Genomic DNA, 16,524 nt, shown 5'->3' on the forward strand with positions numbered 1-16,524 from the left:
TTGCGCCCTCTTTTGTCGAGGCTTGCAGCAGCACACGATGGTCGCCGCCACCGGGTAGCCGTGAGCGGTCTGTCCAGTCCTAGTCTGTTGTCACCGTCCTTGGCTGTCTCTCTAACGATGCATGTAGGGCATAGACTTACACAGAGCATGGAGTAGTATCTTTCTACCTACACAGAGGTAGCCAAGGGCATGTGATTTTCTGCATTCTCTGACAAACTGTGGTACGATAGTTTTCTCAATCAAAAGCATGGCCATGGGTGCGATGAGCTAAATATTCCTCATGCATGCGACAGTGTTCTGGTGTTTCTCATTGGATGTGCAATAGAGTTTGGTCTTCCGAGGGAAAGGAGCGACATTTACAATGCTTGATTATGACCATGACCATGACGTCGTCTAGGAAGTTTCCATAGTTTTGGTATGGTACCCTTAAACTTGAGTTTTGGGATATGATACCAAACATACGGAGAGGTTCGAGACAACTGTCATGCAGGCTCTGTAATGATGATAATTTGATGACTGAGCGAAATTTCCGCGAGCATTTTCCTACATGTAGTTCTAGGAGGACCACAAGTAGCACTATTGTAGAAGGAGTCAGTGGAATACCTGTCGTATCAAAATTGTAGCATTTGACCTCTCCAATATCACTTTTAATGTGTTTTGATGAGGTGAAGAGTTTTCTAATTTACTTTGTGAATCACAGCTTTTCAGTCTTGGACTTTGTTTCATATATTGTTTTGTCTTACTCTGTTGTTTGATCGGCTTGTAGAAAAAGAGAATTGATTATTTTGCAATATGTTTGATACAAGATTTCAGCTTGAAAGTGCTTTCATGCACTGTCACTGCTCTGCCTGGCTGAAACCAAATGTGAGATGTTGTTAGAGTGTGAAAATCATTCGTTTGTCAGATTTTCAGAGATAGCAATCATAAAATTAAAAATTTAGCAATATGGTTTGGGTGAAAGCAGACAATCAGATGTGTCCTTTTGACTACCAATTCCAGATAATTTTTGTCCAGTTGACCATACTACAGACCAAAAAAGTTAATTTTGAGCCCTGCATAATTGCACATGTATGGGTACGAGAATGATCACACAAATAGTGTAGGATCTCTCTGCCACTTTGCAGACAGATTCAATGCTAGACCAAAGAATGTGGATGTGTATGGGGAATGTAGGTGGGTTTGTTGAAAGCAATGCCACACCTTTAAATGTTCAGTTGTCATTCTCTTTACTTTCTCTGCCTACATCACACACATTCTGGGTCTTTACAAGTTTTGCAAAATGTAGGAATTGGCCTCTCATCTATATGCATGGTTTTTCACGTTTTCTTTCAGAGCTAGGCTGAATGAGATACAAATGACTCGTAGTCACAAATTTCTGATGAAGTGGAGATGTTAATTGGACTACACTAGACGCCACAGCACCCATTCCTGCTATCATGCCATTTGGACAGTTTGTGATTGGACCCCCAGGGGCTGGAAAGACAATGTACTGTGCTGCCATGAAGCAGTTTCTGAAGGAATCGGGCGGAAAGTCGCCATTGTGAACCTTGACCCAGCAAATGATGTCATGCCCTATGAACCCAGCGTGGATCTGTCCACACTGGTGACTCTGAGTGATGTCATGGACAACCTGAAACTTGGCCCCAATGGTGGTCTGCTTTACTGTATGGAGTACCTGGAAAAAAACACGGACTGGCTCCAAAGGCAGCTCAAAGAACACACCAAAGACAAATATGTGCTCTTTGATTGCCCAGGACAGGTTGAGCTATACACTCACCACTCATCATTGAAGAAAGTAGCAGGCTTTTTGCAAAAGTGGAATTTCAGGGTCAGTATAATCAACTCCCTCTACCAGCATGGTGCAGGGACCATAGTACAATATATATTTCATGGTCCATATCGAACATTGATACAAAGTCATCATCATAGTCGGCATTCTTGATTAATATTCCTGAATACAGTGCCAGAGTCACATATACAACCACACATAAAACACATGTAGAAATGATGTGCATTGAGTGTGGCTGACTCTGGCACTGTAGCATGGAACAGTAATTGTATACCGTTGTAGATGAAACTATCAAAATATGTAGACCCTTTTAAAGAAATTAAATACTGACTACAAGATCAACCTAAAAGTAAAAGCCTACAATTAAATGTGATGGGAAAAATGAGGAATATTATGGCAAACATTTCTCTTGACGTAAATCATCCAAGTCTGGCAAGCCAGAACTTTATTTCTGCTCCATCCACTTGTGAATAATGCCTCAGTTGTTGCGGGAAAGGGCTAGTGGTTTATGGATATGGAGAAATTCATAAAGTATTGTTAATGTCTCTTTCAACGGTGTTCTCAGTTGCATTGCACTGTTTTCATAGATGTCGATATTGTGGATTCATAAAATGTGAACTTGAGATTCATATCTGTCATGAAGCAACACACGGAAAACAAATGTCATTAGACTTACAGTAGTAGTCGTCGTATCGGGAGTAACATCCTGGAAGCAAATTTCAGATTCACCGTCCTGCTATCCAATAGAATCACTTCGAGTCACACATGCAAACATCAATCAATCAATCAATCAATCAACGTGAAGGGAATTTAAAACAAAGCAATAATGTTCAAAGACAAAAAACATGAAATGATGAATAGAACTTCATGATGTCACATTACAGTTTGAACTTGCCCAAAATGATTTGTAAAATTGACAATACTTGTTGTGTTTTAAAATAAAATGGGGCATTCACGTGTCGGTACTTAACAATATCAAACTAATCAATAAAACAGTACTTTCATAAAAAAACTGCAAGTATTGCATGATTGTCTCAATATATTTATTTGAACATTGTCTGTGTCTTTTTGTTTTGTTTTAGTTGACTGCTGTGCATCTTGTAGATTCCCATTACTGCAGTGATCCATCCAAGTTTATTTCAGTTTTACTCACATCACTGTCCACCATGTTGCAAATGGAGATGCCACATGTCAACATTCTCTCCAAAATGGACCTGCTTGAACAGTTTGGCAAGCTAGGTAAGAAGTAACCCACATCCATTGTGTACAATGAGAATGATTCTCGATGATGTCACTGTTCTAATATTAATATTCAAATATGAAAATTTTTTACAACACTTTCGGAAATTCTGTGCACAGGATTGATGTTGTGATTGAAACTACATGTATAAAAAACACATGTGAAGGGTTCCATCCACAAGCTTAACCCTTTCACCCCCAGTTCCCTGTGTACAGGTCCAACTTTACCATAGAAAACAATGGATTTGGGACAAACCATGGTGGTAAAAGGGTTAAGCTATGAAAACGAGCACAAAACTGTCAACTGCAGCAAATGTCACATTCACAATGTTACAGTGCTAAAGAAGGCAATAATCACAATCAGTAAGTTGTTGACCCTTGCCAGAATGTGGATAGGCACAGTACAGATGACTATTTGCAGTGTACTGTCCGAAGTGTAGGGTAGCCTTCCATACCTTTAATGAAGTGGAAAGACATTGTCTCACACTAGCCGCAAAATATCCCCAACTCGTGTGCGAAATCTTATCCAAGGTCCTTGAGGGTGTTGGGGGTGTGAGATTCTATTAATCACAGCCACCATTGATTTTGACCACAAATGTTTCTCTGTTTTTTCGTCTTCAGCATTTAATTTAGATTACTACACAGAAGTGTTGGATTTGAATTATCTTGTGGAATACCTCAACAAAGATCCATTCACTAAGAAGTTTTGCAAGTTGAACCAGACACTGGTTGATGTGATTCAGGACTACAGCCTGGTGTCATTTTCAACCCTGAATGTTCAGGTATGTTGTAACAATTATGGAATACTGTAGAGCCGGGAAATCGATGTTCCATGTTTATAGGCAGCATTCACCAAACCATACAATGGAATAAAAGGGAAGATATGCATGTAGATTCTCAACTCTCAGAGATCACAAATGTTCTTTAAGCTTACAATGTTATTTTTCTATTCAGAGATGCTAATATAATTTAATTACCCATTTTATACAAGGATTATGTATAAATGGCATGCATTATTTTCAGGTTGGTTGTGTTTCACAAAAGTAACAAATTTCTGTTTGCTGCTACCCTTAACAGATTGCTGATATTGAGTAAGATAATTATTGATGATACTTGGTTGTTGCACATTTCCCTGCACAAGCAAGGCAAAATTGCACATTTTTTAAAAACCTGGTCTCCCCAATTTCCTGTAAATAGGTCCACAATCAAATGGATAATTATGAATTTTAGGCTAATTTATGGTTTTCAAAGGGTTTTACGGAATCCCTACAATCCTAGAAAGTCTTTGCAAGTCCTTTAATTTTTATCGGTCGTAATGTTGTAAAATCATATTTGTGTAAAATGATCTGTTAAAAATTTTACAGATATAATTCCTGGAAAATGGTATTTTGGCCCTCATAAAATCCTTGAAAATTGTCAAAAGAGTCCTTGAAAGTCCTTGAATTTTTAGTGACTTTGAGCCTGAGCCATCCATTTTGAAAACAATTGGCACCTACTAAAACATGAATGGGATTACTCAAAGTTCATGAGCACACCAGTTGTATTGATATGCTGTCAAGCTAACTCTGTATCTATACACATTTCAGTCATCAACAAGGGTCACGTGATGACCTTTGCCCTCAAACGCTTACTATCCTTTGGACTATTTTCATCCATGGCATAGATATCAAAATCAGAGCAAGGTATAAATCAGATATGATCATTAAATTGTCAACATCATCGATAATATTAGTATGACAAGATGGTTAAAACCCTGGCTGGAAAAAGGCCAGGGATCGGGTAACTATTGTGTTAAGAAGATTATAATGATGTGTTTCTGTGTTTTGTTTTCCTTTGAGATTGCAATTATTGTAGAATATATTGCTAGATTTTTGGAGTAAGTCCGAACGGGGTTTGGCAGTCAAATGCTACAAATGACTTGACGTTAATGTTGCAGGATAAAGAAACAATGTTGCGAGTGTTGAAGGTGGTTGACAAGGCTAATGGATACGTCTTTGGAGACTTGGAGGAACGCAACCTGCAAGCTCTGATGTCGTCAGCCATCGGCGCTGACTTCCAGTACTTTGAATATCCTTTACAAATCTTACAGTTGGTGTCACTGTAAAGTCATGCATTCTGTCATACATTTGAGTGTGTACATGTATATTGATGGGTAAATAGAGACACATCATGCTAGCAGATATGTGTATGAATATGTAAGAGAGAGAGATACAGATGCATACCAATAGATAACAGGGTTTATACTGGTCAATATGTAGAGGTGAATTATGATATTAGACACTTGTTGTTGTCTGCAAATGACAAATGGAAAGTGTGACTTTATAGTGCAAACTTTTCAAGAAAATTTCCCTATGCAGTGATGTCAAAGTTTAGTTTTGTCGCATTCCATTGCAATCACATTATTTTTTCCTTTCTGAATAGGAAAAAAACAGTCATTTTCAAATCATACCAGACATGTAAATTTATCTGCGTACACCACGCATGTTCATCATGATTGAAAGGAGTCACAAATGTGTATATTGTTTCTTTAAAGCTTTCCTTTGCCATGAACACGATTTTCTGATAATTTGTGTATTACTTTGAATGATTTACATGCCTTTCTGCTGCCCTCTTGTGAAAGTGTGTGAATGAGTCAGTGAACAAGTGTGCATTGCGTTAAATCTACTGAGATTATTTCTCTTAACCTTTGAGTACAGCGCCCTCAGTTCAGGAGAGGTACATGGATGAGGAGAAAGATGATGATGATGACATGAACAAACCAATCACTCAGCTGATGTGACCCTCCCATCAAATATTGTGACAAGTAGTGACTCCCATTTGGAAGTCCTTAGCAGTTCACATGCCCATTGTCATAGATGTGCTCTGAGGAAAAGTATGGAATAATGTTTTGTATCGAACTTACAAAGTCGAGATTTACATGCAGAATATTATGTCATATGAATGTTCAGCATTATTCACCAGTACATACATCCTGGGAATATACAACCATCCAAGTCATGCAGATCCAAACTTGGTATTGCTTACCACTACTGTTCACTCAGAAAAGTGTGGTAACCATACACTGACACACGGACTGTGATGGATCCAATTTACAGTGCGCCCTCAGAGTCAATATGATGCATATCACAGATGACTCCCAGTCTCTATTATGCAAAGAAATCATCAGCACAAGACTAATATGACAGATTTTCCACACAACCAATTAGTCAGACTAAGGCAAAGTCCTACATTTTTGTGGAATCAAAGAACGTCAAAACTTACACCATTGAGCTTAACATAATGCTTATTTTTTTTATCCTGCTGTGGATAAAAACAACAGGAAATGTAGAAGCAATGTGAAAAATAGTGTTTAAAGTGGAGAAAGCAACATTTTGAACAAAAGAGTGACGTGAAAGAGCAGTGCGTATGTTGTCATGATGTTCTGACAATAGTGGTAAAACTCTTTTCATGTTATAATAGTGAACATGCTCTTCACGTGTCTAGAGTCAAACTGGGCAAATCTTATGCGTCAGTGAAAGCTTACTGCAAGTACCAGTAGATGACAATAACAATATACCTGGAAATTGAAGTGGAGTTTTTCTTGTAAGATTATTTTCCATAAATGTGAGGATATGACAATATCTGTACTGAAACTAGTTGAATCACAGACACTGAAGCACTCCAGGGTCTATGGTTTTCATACGCTGCAAAGGAGAGCATGTTATTGATCTTAGAAAATACTTTATTGTAAATAAAGTACCATACACAAACATCTGTGGTATTTCAGTGTGTTCTCATCGATTCCTGTGTTCACTTCTCGATTTCAGCGAGATCAATGACTTGTATTCTACCAAAGTATGGAATTGAGAGCTTTATTTTGCAATTTTCCATGATTAGAACCTTCATATTATATCATTGGCCTGAGTTTTGAGACAGTTTTGTTAAATTTCAAAGTTATGTTGAGTAAAGAAGTTTTTGTAACTAAGCTTTCAGTATAATGATTAGCTTCAAACACAAAATCAACAAAAATGTACAATACTTTGACTATATGGGGCTGTAGTTTGAGACCACGTTTCAGCCATGATTTTTTCAAAATCATACATATTACATTACAAAGCAAAATCTCTTGATAAAGAATTGCTGTGTAGTTTTTCTCTTTGGTCAGAACTGAAAAGGATAATGCCAAAATCCATTTTAGCACAATTATGTTTGCCACACACACGCAAATATTTTGTCCCAGTCATTCCGTTTAAACACGGAAATGTGACATTACAACTCTGAAGATACTGAAGTAACAGAATTTAAGTTGTTCTCATCTGATACTTCTAAGTTTTGAGGTCTAACCCAGACGCACCTAAAATATGGGGGTCAGACAAAAGTTCAAGGGTCAACCGTATATCTACTGCTGTTCTTCCCGAACTGTTCACGATTCAGAGCTAACTTTGTTTTTGCAACAGAAAGTGCCTATCTAGTAAATTATACTGTCGTCCAACAAAACCCCTGCTTTCTATATGTAGCTTGTTGCAGAAATGAAATCAGCCAAATCATGCGATCTGCTTTGCCAGCGTGGTTTCTAATATTTTAAGACCCTCTTTGACATTGCGGATTGTGTCCGTGTCTTTCTTCTTCTCGGCCATGGTCATTGCCGCACTGAAACACTCTTCTGCTTCTTTGAAATTCCCTGCAAAGAAAGAATTGGACAGATATCAGTCAAGATAACATACATGACAAAGAACCTTTGAAAAAACAAATTATGGTGAGTAAAATTTTCATTGAGTGCAATGAAAAATATGCCTCGGTAACGTGTACCCTTCCTGAGCTGTCCCGATAAATTAGCACATATCTACCGGTATATATGGGAACATGTTGATGGGAAGATGGTGTTTCGGCTACAGTTGGTTGTGTTACTCAGAAAATGTACATGTAAGTATCACAGCACAGTTTTGACTGCACTTTTCCACATGACTCAATCCTTCACTCCAGTGAAAATCAATGATTTTTGCCCGGGATTTTTGTGGCCAGTAAATTATTCAGAATGAATTTGCATTCTGTACACATTTACATGAAAGTTCTCCTCCATAATACTCCGCTACAACTCAACAAATGTGTATTAAGTCTTGGAGTAGGGTACACTTTTAAAATTACCAGCTTCCAAACACCCCTATTTTCAAACCAACTGACCTCTGTGCATCTGTATGGATCCTGCATTACATAGTAACCTGGGTACATCTGCCTTGGACACCTCCTGAGCCAGCGCAATGGCCTTTTCCAGGTATTCGTACGCCTCATCAAACCTTCCTTGCATGTCACACACCGTCCCAAGGTCATTGAGCAAGGTCACAGTCTGTCAAAGAATATGAAGATGAGCTTGGATTTACTTGGCACCTTGTGACTGTACAGGTACCGGGGGGAGGTATATTTTTTTAAAATACATGAAACACCAACATAAACAGTACATAACTTTTCCTAACTACAGAGTGACAACAGTTGTGACCAGGTTTTTGGAATGTAGCTCATTTTTTACTGAACTGATAACAAAAATTTGAGTTTCACAGCACATAAATTATTATTATTATTATTATTAATCTTTATTTAAACTCGATAACTCCATAGGTGAAACACCTCTTTTCGTGGAGGTCGAATAGACAAAAGAAAGTCATAAAACACTTTACAGCACAGACATAAAAACACAAAATCACACAAGAACAAATAGGTATAAAAAACTACGAAAAGGCATCAGACAAGTAAGTATTATACAAAAGTTGTTACAAGATTTCTTAAAACTAGTCAGTGACTCAGAGTCCCTTATTGATTTTGGGAGATTGTTATATTCATCCACACCCGCAACTGACAATGTGTTCTGATAGAGAAGTGTACGTGCCTTGGGAACTTTAAGGAGATTCTGATTGGAAGAACGAAGTGATCTAGAAGGGATGTAATTATTGAACAAACTGGTTATGTAGTCGGGGGTTAAATTGTGAGTTGCTCTGTAAATTTGGGCCATACGGTTACAACGGAGTTTCAAGTTAATAGGCAGCCAATGAAGCTGAGTATACATTTGAAAAGTGGAAAGAGGCGGAACAATGTCAAGAATTAGTCTCATTGCACGTCTCTGTAGACGCTCCAATGCATAGATATTGCTACTGGAAGTAAAGCTCCAAACATTAGAACAGTAATTGATGTGTGGTGAGATGAAACAGTAATAAAATAGCTTGCGTGAGTGGAGAGGGAGAAATTTTTTTATGCGTGCCAAAAGAAACAAATTGGAATGATTTTGCTTTCAATGGTTGAAATGTGTTCGCACCAGTCCAGATTATTAGAAATAGTGACCCCAGCAACCTCTCTGATGAGACGCGGTCAATAGTTTTACCAGCCAAAGTGAGGTTGAAGTTTTCATTGTTAATGTGCCGTCTCTTCTGAGAAGATGTGATAATCATTGATTTTGTCTTACTGGGATTGATACAAAGTTTGTTAGTAAGACACCAATTTTCAACTATTTTTAGATCAGCATTCAGGTAAGTAGAAATGGTGTTTAAGGACTTGTGTGAAACATGAAGTGTTGTGTCGTCTGCAAAGGAAGTACAGGATGAATTTTCAAGGTGAAGGGGCAAATCGTTAACATAAATAATAAAGAGTAATGGCCCCAGTATGGAACCTTGAGGCACCCCGACCCTGACATCAATAACATCTGAGTTTGTACGATTAAATTGCACAAATTGTTTACGTGTAAATAAGTATGATTTAAAAAAAGACAGGGTATGATCAGAACACCCGTAGGTTTTTAGTTTGGACAACAAGATTGTGTGGTCAACGAGATCAAACGCTTTGCTCAGGTCTAAAAATGCTGAGCCAACGATGTTTCCACAATCGATTTCTTTAGTCCATGAGTTGACCAGACCAACAAGAGTACTTTCACAAGAATGTTTGGCACGAAATCCAGATTGATTAGAAAGATGCAAGTAAGGTGTTGCTGGCAGACAGGAAATTTTAATTCTGCTGATCAGTCCAAACTTGCCTTCATGATACAAAACAAAAGTAATTTATGTGCGAAAGATATGATTACTGCTGGCGCAAATAAACTTGGAACACCGAAGTCCCTATATACATAGGAAAACCGCTGGCGATATCCCTATATCGCCAAGTGATTAGCCAAAGCAGTATCGCTAGTGAGTTAGATCATCTTACAGTTTGTTTATCGAAATCACTGCGGGGTGCCCACACTGTGTTTCATAGACAAAAAGCCATAGCAGAGGCCGTTCAAATTGCGTGAACGATGGTACAAGAAAGGATTGACGTTTTGAGTAAAGTTACTTGGGTAAATTTCGTGAGCAGGGAACCTGTTGAAGCAACCGTTTTGACAGACTTTCCCTCAAAATGAAGAAAGAGTGCAGGTGAGAAACGGTAGGTGTTGTCATGGAGTTCGCTATCGTTTGGCTTCGTTTCGTTGTGCAGGCGTGTCATAATGCCGTCATTTCCACTATCTCACAAAAATTGTAAATTACGCCCGGCATTGTGGTTAAATCTGTATTTTTAACTTTCATTTTTATAAAGTGATCAGCTTACGTTGAGGTTTAAAATGTGCGTCTCTTTCTTTTATGTTGTACATGGACCTTTTAGGCCTATTCACGTTTTTAATACACCCATCGAGCGATGTAATATCTCGAACATGTACTTCGACAATTTCCATTCAAAGCGACAGTGTTTCCTTGAGTGAAATTCAAAGTCGCTAAATTTCTAATTTCGTTTCGAAGAAACCGGTTTGTCCATAGACCCTCGTTTCTCGAGGATCTATGGTTTGTCGACCGGTGTAAAGTAGATGCATATTCTAAGTGAGGAATAGACGGTTGTGAAAATAACCAATGGTACCGGTAGCGGCGTTACCGGCCGTGCACCGATGTAAGTTGCTAGGTAAAACTTCCTGGCTCTGACGTTCTTTTATCCGACATGTCGTAGCGAAATTCTGTGAGAACTAATACTGGCAAGGTTTCGGTTTTCGGAGAATTTCAGTGTATCAGCTGATTATCAAGTTGAAATAAAGCGCGAGCGTGGATGGTCCGACTTGTTGCTGGCGCACGGCGTGGCGCATGTGGCGTGGCGGGGAATCTATGTTACAAGCATCCAACTGTCGGCCATAACCTCTACGGTCGCCATCGACGGCTTTCGTGAATTTGAAGAATAAAGTAAACCGTAGATAAAGCTAGACCTTTTCTCGGCTTTGTTTCTGAAAACCTCTCCTCAGAGGCAAAGGCGACGTAAACCGTGTCCGAGTCTCGGCCTTGACATGACACAAGAAAGAGTCATAGTTCAATCACATTTATTTGCGTGCGTCATACAGATGATATCATTATTCATAGGGGTATCCGATTGAAGTGGGTACATACTATTCTCAAGAAACGTACGATGAAAAAGGACAGGCTAAATAAAAAGGTTTCAATCATATCACCAATTGCAAAGAACGCTGAAATGCTGCAGATTTTAATCGCTATGGCAAAGTTTGTTTTTTGACCTCAACGTTATCCGATCGAGAACGTAAACTTGGTTTGACCCAAAGTTTGAAAATTGGTTTTCTGATCTCCCGCGGCATGGCCCGCAGCCTAGCCAGTGACGTCGACGTTTCGTACTTCGAATTCTGAGAGCTACATCAAATCGCCACGATCAGCGGACAAGAAATTACTATTTTCAAATCGCCATCACCAAAAAAATTACAGAGAAATGAGACAACACGGTGAGAAAAAAGGCATATCATCAATGATGTTGATAACCTACATTTTGCTTCAAAACGGGTACCTTTTCAAACCACCCAGATTCCCGATACCAACTCGCCCGAATTCAATTTGTTGGGCGAGCCAACGATATATTTTTCCTGCAAACGTAAACAGACTTGCTCTGTGCACTGAAAGGAATAGTTGGCGATATCTTTACCGAAACTGAAACAAATAGCTAAAGAAGTAGCCATCTCTCAGGCAGTACACGGCCAAGGTAAACCTGAGCGTTCATATTCGACTAATGCCAAATGGAGCATTTTCAACGAAAACGGCGATGACTTATTTTTAAAGTTGAAGAAAAATGCTTAAAATTTTGGTTGTGTTTGTCAATCTATCGAAATATTTTTGTTCTAACTGATAAAATCATAGACAGTCTCGATTATACCATCCATAATTAATATTACAGACTAAATCGACAGGGGGGGGGGGGAACGCGGTACGAACGAACGTGTAAACTCAAACAACGGGCGAGTTGATTTCGGACCAATATGACTAAAATCAGATGTAGGTTCCCTGGTCATTGAAATTTACCAACGTAACTTTACTCAAAACGTCAATCTTTATTGTACCATCGTTCACGCAAAATGAACGGCCTCTGCTAAGTCGTTTTGTCTATGAGACACAGCATGGCACCCCGCAGTGTTTTCGATAAACAAAGTGTAAGATGATCTAACTCACTAGCGATACCGCTTTGGCTAATCACTTGGCGATATAGGGAAATCGCCAGCGGTTTCCCTAAGTATATAGGGACTTCGGTGTTCCAAGTTTATTTGCGCCAGCAATAAAACACATTGGGTGGCCAGAAATTTGTGATTTTAAAAATTAACGACCGTATTGAATACTTTTAGTGATCTGATTTTTGCAGGATGTAGCATTACTGAGTTTTAACCAGCACTGCACTTTCTTTTGCATTGCCCACAGGGTGAAACTAAATAATTGACTAAATGAAAAAAAAAAAGGTGACAAGATTGCTCTAAGGAGATAGTTTCTTCTGAACCAAACTACATGTATAAACACACACCTGTGGGTGTTTCATTCCATCTACAGTCAGCTGGTTCTCACATAGAGTTAAAGCTTTGCGGAAAGCGCCCTCGGATTCACTGAGTTGCCCTCGAGTCAGCAGATAGTGTGCATAGGTGTTCCAGCAGAGTCCCAGCAGCGACTCAGTGTTTTTGTCAACATCCTCTGGAGGCATCTCGGCAATTTTCTTCTCTGTCGTCTCGATGCACCATTTGTACCCAGCGGTAGCTTCCACGTGCCTGCGTAAATTGTACGTACAACGTCAGGGATAACATTGGCAATGTCGGCCATTTGTAAGTTGATGGAGAATGTACATTTTGGATATTTACCTTATATCAACAGACTGCTGTCAATGTCCAAACCACTCGAACATTCTACTGATCAGGGGAACTGCAGTATGCAGGTTTTGAAGCAATGGGAGATCAATGATTATGAAAGGCTTGATCACATAGCATAGTTTTCCTGAGTTGTATTAGTGTCACGGTATAAATGAATACGTCCTGTGACGATAGCTTTGACTCCTTGCCAATATTTCTACAACTGATGACATTCAGACTTTCATTTGTGGCTAAAAATGTAAAAGGAATATCATCACCTGTGTTTAACCCTTTCACCTTAATGGCTTGGCCCAAACTCATTGTTATTGATGGAGGGCGTGGACCTCTTTACACGGAAATAGGAGGGTGGGGGGGGGGATGACACAAAAAAACCACTGATTTTCACCTTGGGACTAGTGTGTAACCAAACCTGTGTCATGCTACCCGCATTCTATCAGTAAACATGGCTTGCACATGTCTTCCACAACACAGGAATAATATATGAAGATTTTCAGAGACCGGATGATTTCAAAGATATTTAGAAAACAGACTCTACAATTTTCATCACAGAGATAAATCAGTGGCAGTGTACAGTTAAAATCAGAGATTCATGGCTATTCCCCTTACCTGTGCCTGTTTGTGTAGACCTGGGCTAGTTTCAGCGAAATTTCAATGACAGCATTGTCGTCCTTTGGGAAACCAGACGACAGAAGTCCACGCAGGGATTCCTTGAATAGCTCTTCTGACTTGTGGAAATGTCCACGTTTCATGGCCAAATTAGCCATCTGAGAATTAAAGGGAGAATGGCTGTGACTTTGGACATTTTCATTGGGTTTTGAATTTGACATCCAAAACAAGTGCACTTATTCACTCCTCTCCTTCAAGTAAATTTGAAATACAAAGTACCGGAATTACCTCTGTCAACCTATGCAATGTCACCACCATTGGCAAATGAATTCTAGTCTGGGTTAGAACTCTGCTGTCATCTATTATAATTCGACATTTACACACATACAGGAATGTCTTGATAAGTCAGACACTAGGTATTTCAATATGATCTTTTTGGGTAGAATGAGAAACTTTCTTAATTTTGCAAACTGTAAAAGAAAAAATGTAAATAAAAATACATAAAAAGCTACTTGCTCTGGAGCTTTTACAAAGAAGTTTTCAAGAAGTCTTCTATCAGTTTAGGCAAGTTCCTTTCATATGCAAAAGATATAATATATATATATATATATATATATATATATATATATATAAGATATCGATATGAAGTCACAGGAGGTTTACTTGATTAACTCATCATCTTAAGAGAAATAAGTGGAATTCAAAAACAATTAAGAAACAAGTAGAAGTCTATTCTGTCAATGGGTCTGCAAATTGATAATTTTGAAGCAGCAATAAATGGATACGCTTTACCTGATCATAGACATAGACAATGCCTTCTTTGTTATTCTCTTGTTGAGCTTTCAGTAGAGCTCGGTGATAGATACGTTCTGCATCAACCGGTCTGCCATGCCGATCAGCAATCTGAAAGATATGTCACCATGCAAAAAGTCATTCAATGCCAGTTTTCATTCAGCGTACAAGCTAGGAAACAAACTAGTTTTCATAATGGGTGCGAATTGTTGGCATGGGTCTGACAACACTGTTCTTGTAAACCTTGTCTTTTTCCGGTAACTAATTATAAGCAGTGTTCACAACTTGATAGTGCTCTCGTTGAAAGAATGTCAAACTTTAATATTTAGAAAGCAACTGAAGTAACAAAACGCCACTACTTGGAAAAACACCAGTGCACAGGATTCACGCTGGAACTGAACTGATACAAGCGACACAAAGGCACTGCCATGCTCTCGGAAAACATATGTACCGTTTATGTACAAGATAAAGAAACTTACTATGGCTTCAGCAACTAGTTTTTCTAATGTGTTGACTTTGCTAGGCTTGAATTTATATTCATAAGCTATCCATGTTAAAAATACTAAAAATCCTGCAAGATAAAATAAAGAAATAGATAATCCATGGTAAAGTTTCACCCTTTCTGATTGGCAGATTCTAATATTTAGTCTGAAACAAGGGTTGTTCTCAACCTGATTGGAAATAATCAGGAGTTTCGCCCTACCAATTGGCTCAATGGTATGTAACTGTATGTATGCATGCTAGCTGCAAAATTGTAGCTCTACGGTGAGGCGGTCGGTGAGTTTTGGTTTTTGCGACCTCGCTCACCAGTAGAGCTACAATGCCGAAGGCCCTGAAGCATACAAAATAAGCACGTTGCACATGGCACGGCATTTTGATGTAAAATCCCATATATTTACTGCATTTGGTCATACTGATTTATCACTACTGAAGATTAAACACTATACTACACTAACCTTGTCGTGTATGGGGTTTGGTATTTGTTCAAATACGTCGATCGCGTTCCAAAAACATTTCTTGGAGCCGCCATTACCAACTTCCGGTAATGGCGGCTCCCAGAAACACGCTCAATGTGTATCTGTGTATGGAACGCGATCGACGTGTCTGTGCTAATACCAAACCCCATAAACGACAAGGTTAGTGTAGTATAGTGTTTAGTCTTCAGTAGTGATAAATCGGTACGACCAAATGCAGTAAATATGTGGGATTTACATGAAAATGCCGCGCCATGTGTGGCGCGCTTATTTGTATGCTACAGAGCCTTCGGCATTGTAGCTCTACTGGTGAGCGATGTCGCAAAAACCAAAACTCATAGAGCTACAATTTTGCAGCTAGTATGCATGCATGCATGGGTAGCAGTCCTCTATGCAAGTAGACACTTGAGACAGCTTGTGTAAATGAGAACTATCAGCGAGGAAGGTTTTTACAAATCACATAAATACGTTACACTCGTATCACCTTACCAAAGCAACCGACATACAAAGCATTCAACACCCTGTTGTCATACTCTAAATAGTCTTCTAGGGCCTTCCTCCTCGCTCGGTCGTCTGGACCTTGTCGACTGCTGCACAACCGACTGCTGCTCCAGAGTGCCGGAGATGCGTATGGCGACGGCTGTCTAAATTGTGAAGCACTGCTCCTCGGGCCGAACTTAATAGCTCCAGAGCAGTGCACACATCTACTTAGAGTCCTCGCCGTGATTATTTGTTTAGTAAAGCCTCGTTTTTGTAAATTTATCACTAAATATTGAGCATACACCGAAGTCCTCATGCCAGCAGCAGCCATATTTACAGAAGTATCACTACGCCCTCTATCAAAGATTTGTAACCATCACACCTCTTTTGTTTTTTCATAGGGGCTTCGCGAAGCGACTATCGGAGTGCCTTTGATTGTAAGTTGTGGTTGATGTTTAGTCGCCGTTACCTGGCATGATAATTAAGGGGCGGATTTAAATTGATTTGTTTGGCATGGTTTTCTAAAAACGAAATAAAGGAGT

General features: G+C 39.1%; 2 protein-coding genes across 2 annotated transcripts; one reads left to right on the plus strand and one right to left on the minus strand.

Annotated features, from left to right (window-relative positions):
• Window positions 1–16: 16 nt before the first annotated feature.
• LOC139131082 (GPN-loop GTPase 2-like) lies at window positions 17–6,197 on the plus strand. The gene is given in 6 exon segments (XM_070697032.1): window positions 17–221; window positions 1,333–1,518; window positions 1,521–1,828; window positions 2,872–3,028; window positions 3,650–3,810; window positions 4,965–6,197. Coding segments are annotated over 5 exon segments (876 nt in total). The 5' UTR covers window positions 17–221; window positions 1,333–1,436; the 3' UTR covers window positions 5,133–6,197.
• Window positions 6,195–16,324, minus strand: LOC139131080 (tetratricopeptide repeat protein 19, mitochondrial-like). Its single transcript, XM_070697029.1, has 7 exons — window positions 15,992–16,324; window positions 15,008–15,099; window positions 14,529–14,639; window positions 13,737–13,894; window positions 12,794–13,031; window positions 8,189–8,351; window positions 6,195–7,688 (listed from the first exon to the last, which is right to left on the minus strand). The coding sequence occupies exons 1-7, from the start codon at window positions 16,311–16,313 to the stop codon at window positions 7,552–7,554; spliced, it is 1,221 nt and encodes a 406-aa protein (XP_070553130.1). The 5' UTR covers window positions 16,314–16,324; the 3' UTR covers window positions 6,195–7,551.
• Window positions 16,325–16,524: the final 200 nt, after the last annotated feature.

This window comes from Ptychodera flava, chromosome 4 (genome assembly GCF_041260155.1).
Source record: "Ptychodera flava strain L36383 chromosome 4, AS_Pfla_20210202, whole genome shotgun sequence".
NCBI classification, from domain to species: Eukaryota; Metazoa; Hemichordata; class Enteropneusta; family Ptychoderidae; genus Ptychodera; species Ptychodera flava.

What these genes read in the sequence shown, in the direction of transcription:
- LOC139131080 (XM_070697029.1), bottom strand. Translation starts at nt 16,313, where the DNA reads ATGGCTGCTGCTGGCATGAGGACTTCGGTGTATGCTCAATATTTAGTG. An exon ending in TTGTCTATGTCTATGATCAG is followed by an intron (nt 13,895 to 14,528) that starts GTAAAGCGTATC and finishes TTTAATTCTCAG; the next exon opens with ATGGCTAATTTGGCCATGAA. An exon ending in ATGGAATGAAACACCCACAG is followed by an intron (nt 8,352 to 12,793) that starts GTGTGTGTTTAT and finishes ATTCTTTGACAG; the next exon opens with ACTGTGACCTTGCTCAATGA.